Here is a 5,981-nt window from a genome sequence, read left to right on the forward strand (position 1 = left end):
ACATGTATTTTGAAATAAATTATTTAAATACATATTAACAATTTTTTTTTTAAAAAAAAAAACCTAACAAAGGAGTGGGGAATGTATTATTAATTTGATTGTAAAGGAAATTATTAATACAATATGTATTTTGAAAAAAAAAATAATTAATAAAATAATAGTAATAAATATAGATAGAATACTACTCAAAATACGTTTTTGGTGACTTGCGTACTATTTTCCACATATAGTATAAAAGGTGGTAACGCTAATAGTAAATAGTTGAGTTCGTATTATTTTGCACACACTGTTGATAGTTGGTATTATTTTAAGCCAATTTTCCTTTAACAAATTCAATTCAACTTTCTAAAACTCAACGCTGAGCTACTTTTAAAAAAAGTAATATAATCATTAAATGTACTTCGTAAAAGATACGAGTACTACGTATTAGTCTAAGAATCTAAGACGATCCCACTTGTATATTATTTAACACGTTCTAACCCAACTTTCTATGAGTAAAATCTTGTATCGCTTACATTACATAAAAAAGGTAATACAATCATTAAAAGCATTTTTCCTAAATTACACTCAGTACTCCGTATTAATTTAAGAAATTAAGGCAAAAATACGTGTCAATTTTGAAAATCCTTATCTTTTTAAAGCTTTTACATGCAGCCCTTACGAGAACATATATCATTTTCCAAAAATTAAATAAAGACACAACGGAGTAAGTATAAAAAAGAGAGAGGATTTGTTCATTACTGCGTAATTTGAAAAAAGGAGTAGGTAAGTAAAATACAAACTCCGTATCAAAATGAGCCTTGTTTTTATGATTAATCCTTTGAATTGGATTTAATAAGGTTTGGAATCCGGTTTTCAGATACACTTTTTCTAGAGAGAGAGTGTCTCTTCTTTGTGTCTCTTTGTGTCTGTCTTTGTTAGAAAGAGAAAGTGTTAGAAACCGTGTTTCAAACCCAAGGATCTCAAATCTAAACCCAGAAAAACTCAACAATTTTTCAAGGTAATAATACCCTTTTAATTCTTTTTTGATTTTATTAATTACCCTTTTCCTGATTTTCATTTTTTGCAACATTTTTTCATTAGATCTGCTTGATTTTCAACTGTCATTTTCCGGGTCTAATTTGAAAGTTCCGATTTTTAGCTGATTTTTTGAGATATGGATTATGGAGCTTATTTGATGTTCGAATTTTGTCATTTTTTCCCCTCACTTAATTTTGTTGACTTTCTGCTTTTTTATGTTTATTTTTTTATTTTTATTGATTTATAGTTTGTTGTAGGAAAGAATTCAGCTTAAAGTTTGCATCTTGGAGGAAGTGGTTGGTGGTTCATCTACTGGTGAGTCATTATTTTTAGGATATTTTTTGGGATTTTAATTTTTTATTGGAATTGGGTATTCTAGATCCTTGCTAGGGTTTTAAATTTTGAATCTTGTTATGAATTTATGATCAAAGAAAGATGGGTTTGACTCATGAATTACTGAGATTTGAGGGTTTGTTTGAAATGTTATGCTTATGCTCTAATTTGTGCTCATTTCTGGAAAATTGGCCTTTTTTTTTTTCTGGGTTATACAAGTAAAATTAAGTTTTTGTTGTTAGATTGATGTAAATTGTGAGTTTTAATTTGTAAAAGCTTTCAAAAGTTGTATTCTTTGATTGTATATAAGCATTGAAAGGTGCTACCATTTAAAGTTTGGTATGCTGTGCTTGCTCTCCATTAAAGTCCATGTGAGAAGCTTTTCTTTACTACAGAATCTGCTTTTCTTGCTTTGCTCTTTTACCTTATCTGCCTTTATTGTTTTACCTCCTTGCTAAGGTTTCGAGTCGAAAATTTACTGTTTGTGTGTTTATTTTCAGCTGTATGTGTGGCTACTGATCTGTTAGTGAAGGATTAATTTATGCAACCTTATCAAAGGAGAAATTAAGAGATATCTATTTAAGGACATGTCTTTCCGAAGCATAGTCCGTGATGTGAGGGATGGTTTCGGAAGCTTGTCTAGGCGAAGTTTTGAAGTGAGGCTCTCCGGTCATATCAGGGGAAAATCGCACGGTTCAGTTCATGAATTACATGACCCTCCTGTTGTTATCCAGAACAGCAAATGGGCTAGCCTTCCTCCTGAGTTGCTTCGCGATGTTATTAAGAGATTAGAGGCTAGTGAAAGTACATGGCCAGCTCGGAAGCATGTTGTTGCGTGTGCTGCTGTTTGCAGATCCTGGAGGGATATGTGCAAAGAAATTGTTAGGTGCCCAGAGCTGTCTGGAAAGCTTACCTTCCCCGTCTCATTAAAGCAGGTAGGCTCAGGTTTCATGCTTGTGGAGTCTTCATTTGGTTTTTGTTTTGGGAATCGAATGCCGTTAGATGCAGCCCATTATTAGATATCCTTGTTTGCTAGTAGTCTAGAACTAATGTGTTTGTTTTGAGTGCATCCCAATAAGAAATGTGACACCTTTTTTATCTTTGCAGCCTGGTCCACGAGATGGAACAATTCAATGCTTCATTAAGCGCGATAAATCCAACTTAACTTACCATCTTTTCCTTTGTCTTAGCCCTGGTAAGCTGATTACCATCAATCGCCATTTCTTTGCTCTTTGAATTCTTGTTTTATTTTTAAAGGATGGTTTATCGACATAATTTGGGAGTATTGTAGTATTTGTATCCCCTTGTCATTTGTTAGTTCACCTGTTACCTCATAGTGCTGGTTTTAATGACATGTTCTTTGCTGTTGTGTTCATTCAGTCACTGTATATTTACTTCTTCACCTTAGCTCAGATTTTGAAATGTCTATATATTCGTGGTGGGATTGATGGCTTGATATGCTGTCAATTTTCCCTAGTTTATTTTTCATTTTAGCTGAAGATGATGATGCAATGCATTATATATTTATAGGGAATGAATTAACTTTCATCAATTTTAATCTCATTCTGTTCTTTCTTGCTGTCTGAATTTTGCAGCTTTGTTGGTCGAGAATGGAAAATTTCTTCTTTCTGCAAAGCGGACCAGGAGAACCACCTGTACAGAGTACGTCATCAGTATGGATGCAGATAACATATCGAGGTCCAGTAGCACTTACATAGGAAAATTAAGGTAATGGTCTATAAGTTACTATGGTTTCTTTTAAAAGCTGTGGGTTTTCTAAAGCATTTACTTGATAAATTGCCAAAAGAATTTTCCCTGGTGAAAACTAAATGCTTCCCACTTATATATCTAGAAATTGGTGGAAGCTTATTTGGCTTTGTAGATTAGTGTGAGTAAAAGTGATGATTCCGAGAGGCATGCGCACACTAATAGTTTGGTATCTGATCATTATTTGTACTTTGGCAATTAGCCTTTTCTGTCTTTTGGGGATTTTTCACTTGAGGGTGCCTAAAAGCTTAATTTCTTTGATGCTTTGATTCTGTCGGACATATGCTAAATTCTATATAGCTTAAAGTTCCTACTGATTGGTGTAAAATCACTCAATTCTTTCTAAAAAAAATATCTGGATTAGCACCTGCCTTTCTTTTGGTTTCGTGTATGGTAACTTTTAAAGATATCATCCCTTGTGACGATTAGTAGGTGCTTTCGCCTTAAATGATTGGCCATTTCCCGGTTAGTGGTTTGCCCTTGTGGCCACAAGCCTGATTCCAATTTGAATTCGCACTTTATTTTGGTCTCTTTGTATTTGGTTTTGGAGAATCAGACGAGGTGGAAAGGTGCTAGAGTATATGTCACTATATTGCTTATTTTGAGTGTCTGCCACTTAATGTGTTAGGTATAAAGAATATGTCGAATTATTATGAGAACTACTATACTTCATTTTTTCTCATTCTTTGCTGCTAATGGACTCAATGTGTACAAATGGTTTCGATGGAATCATTTAATCTAACTTGACGGTGAATCCTTGCTTCAGGTCAAACTTCTTGGGAACAAAATTCATCATTTATGATACACAGCCACCCTACAACAGCTCACAGTCGTCACCTCCAGGCCGTAGCAAGAGGTTCTACTCCAAAAAAGTCTCCCCAAAAGTTCCTACAGGCAGCTATAATATTGCCCAAGTCACGTATGAGCTGAATGTTCTCGGTACACGGGGACCACGCAGGATGCACTGTGTTATGCAATCGATTCCGAATGCCTCTCTAGAGCCAGGTGGCATTGTACCAGGGCAGCCTGAGCTCCTCCCCCGATCTCTTGAAGACTCTTTCCGCAGCATGTCATTCTCAAAATCGATTGATACTAGCACTGAGTTCAGTAGTTCCCGATTCTCTGACATTATGGGCCCTCGTGATGATGATGAGGAGGGCAAAGAGAAGCCCTTGGTACTCAGGAATAAGGCCCCGAGATGGCACGAACAATTGCAATGTTGGTGTCTAAATTTCCGGGGTAGGGTGACTGTTGCTTCAGTGAAGAACTTCCAACTTATAGCTGCAACACAACCTCCTCCTGCTGGGGCACCAACACCTTCTCAGCCCGCACCCTCATCAGACCATGATAAGATCATTCTACAATTCGGAAAAGTTGGCAAGGATATGTTTACCATGGATTACCGGTACCCTCTCTCTGCATTTCAGGCCTTTGCAATCTGTTTGAGCAGCTTTGACACTAAATTGGCATGTGAATAGTAGGAAATCAATCGGTGGCATTAAAAGCTGAAAAAACTAGCAAAAAAACTAAAAAAAAGTGTTGAGAACATTTAGCAGGTCATAATCACAATGGTTTTTCGTTGTAGGGTTGATTAGCGTTTGTGTCTTTGAAAAAAGTCATTTGTATAACCTTCGATCAATGAAAAGTGCATTGAAGGATAACAGAATCGTTGATAATGCATCTGTTTTCATTCTCTTCTATTGTAATTCTATGCAATTTTACTTGTAGATCGTCGTTCTCTGTTGTTGAATGTTGTCTTATGATCTGTTGTAACAAATAGTGCCAGAAAAGGTTTCAAAATTTTCTAGTAGTCTGTAGCTCTATCGTACAATGTAGTTTCTGTAATTCTGTTTATCGACTAGCCAGGTTATCGTTGTTACTGGCTCATAAAAGAAGAAAATTGCTCGGCTGATATCTTCTTGTGATTATTGTTGTGCTTATCGTCGTAGAATCGAAGTACAATATGCAAGTTTTGATCTAAAGTTCTTTGAAGTTAAAATGTCAATGTTTGTGCCATTAAATTTTTCAAAAAGTTAGAATTGACTTAGATTTTACCTGATCATTTGACTTATGATTGTGAAAAGGACCAATCTTAATGTGCATGCCTAATGAGGTAATGATTTTACCATTTCTTTTTCTTTGAACCACTTAAAAATATTTGTGGTTAACTTTTTATTTTTGGAGAGAAAAATCTAAGTAGTTTGCAATTTAGTCAACAAATTTTATAGGTAAATATTAGGTGAAAGATGTTGATTTGGTCCATTTTTGTCCCGTGTATAGAGTTGGACATCTTTATGCAATTTGGTAGTTTTAAATAGGTTGGGTATACTTGTCATAAAGAAAACAATTATAAAATTTAGTAGAAAGAATGAATTTGGTGGAAAGTTCTCTTAGTTTAGCATCAAAAAAGCAATTTTGTAATTGAGATTAGTTTTGTTAATTACAAGTGGATTTTTCTAGATGAGTAAGATGATCTGATTTTTAAGAATTAAAAAAAAGCAAGTACCCTTTGAGCGTTGATGGAGGAGTGCACCTTTGACCTCATGTTTCGTACCCTTTGAGCGTGTGAAATGTTTGTCAATAGCATACAAGTCAACGTATGTGGTGCACTTGTTTAAGAGTGTGATAAGAATATAATCAATCTTGAAATTTCAACCATGAACCTATTTTTTTTGGTCGAATTGGTTACGTAAGATGGTATTAAGTTATTAAGAGTTAGCATGACAGGGTTATGTAAAAGGTTTCAAGCTGAAAGGACTATAATGTGAGGGAGTGGATAATTTAGAGCTCTAATCATTTAGCTTAAAGTGTTAGTATATAAGATTCTCAATGTGATAACCTTTAGGACTGAACTGGCTGAA

The 5,981-nt window shown here is 34.8% G+C and overlaps 1 protein-coding gene across 2 annotated transcripts; it reads left to right on the forward strand.

Moving 5' to 3' along the window:
- The first annotated feature begins 704 nt into the window (after positions 1 to 704).
- Positions 705 to 4,870, forward strand: LOC145613371 (tubby-like F-box protein 8). 2 transcript variants are annotated; one of them, XM_081668471.1, is made up of 6 exons: positions 705 to 1,000; positions 1,268 to 1,335; positions 1,854 to 2,288; positions 2,461 to 2,548; positions 2,949 to 3,081; positions 3,887 to 4,870. In XM_081668471.1, the coding sequence occupies exons 3-6, from the start codon at positions 1,941 to 1,943 to the stop codon at positions 4,596 to 4,598; spliced, it is 1,281 nt and encodes a 426-aa protein (XP_081524597.1). In that variant the 5' UTR covers positions 705 to 1,000; positions 1,268 to 1,335; positions 1,854 to 1,940; the 3' UTR covers positions 4,599 to 4,870. The 2 variants fall into 2 exon arrangements, with proteins under 2 accessions (XP_081524597.1, XP_081524596.1); XM_081668470.1 differs by having other exon boundaries at positions 1,278 to 1,335.
- The last annotated feature ends 1,111 nt before the right edge of the window (positions 4,871 to 5,981 follow it).

Source organism: Chenopodium album, chromosome 25 (assembly GCF_948465745.1).
Source record: "Chenopodium album chromosome 25, dcCheAlbu1.1, whole genome shotgun sequence".
NCBI classification, from domain to species: Eukaryota; Viridiplantae; Streptophyta; class Magnoliopsida; order Caryophyllales; family Amaranthaceae; genus Chenopodium; species Chenopodium album.

Excerpts from the sequence above, each read along its gene's own strand:
- LOC145613371 (XM_081668471.1), top strand. The coding sequence starts at position 1,941 with ATGTCTTTCCGAAGCATAGTCCGTGATGTGAGGGATGGTTTCGGAAGC. Across the intron at positions 2,549-2,948 it reads TTTCCTTTGTCTTAGCCCTG|CTTTGTTGGTCGAGAATGGA; the intron begins GTAAGCTGATTA and ends TGAATTTTGCAG. Across the intron at positions 3,082-3,886 it reads ACTTACATAGGAAAATTAAG|GTCAAACTTCTTGGGAACAA; the intron begins GTAATGGTCTAT and ends TCCTTGCTTCAG.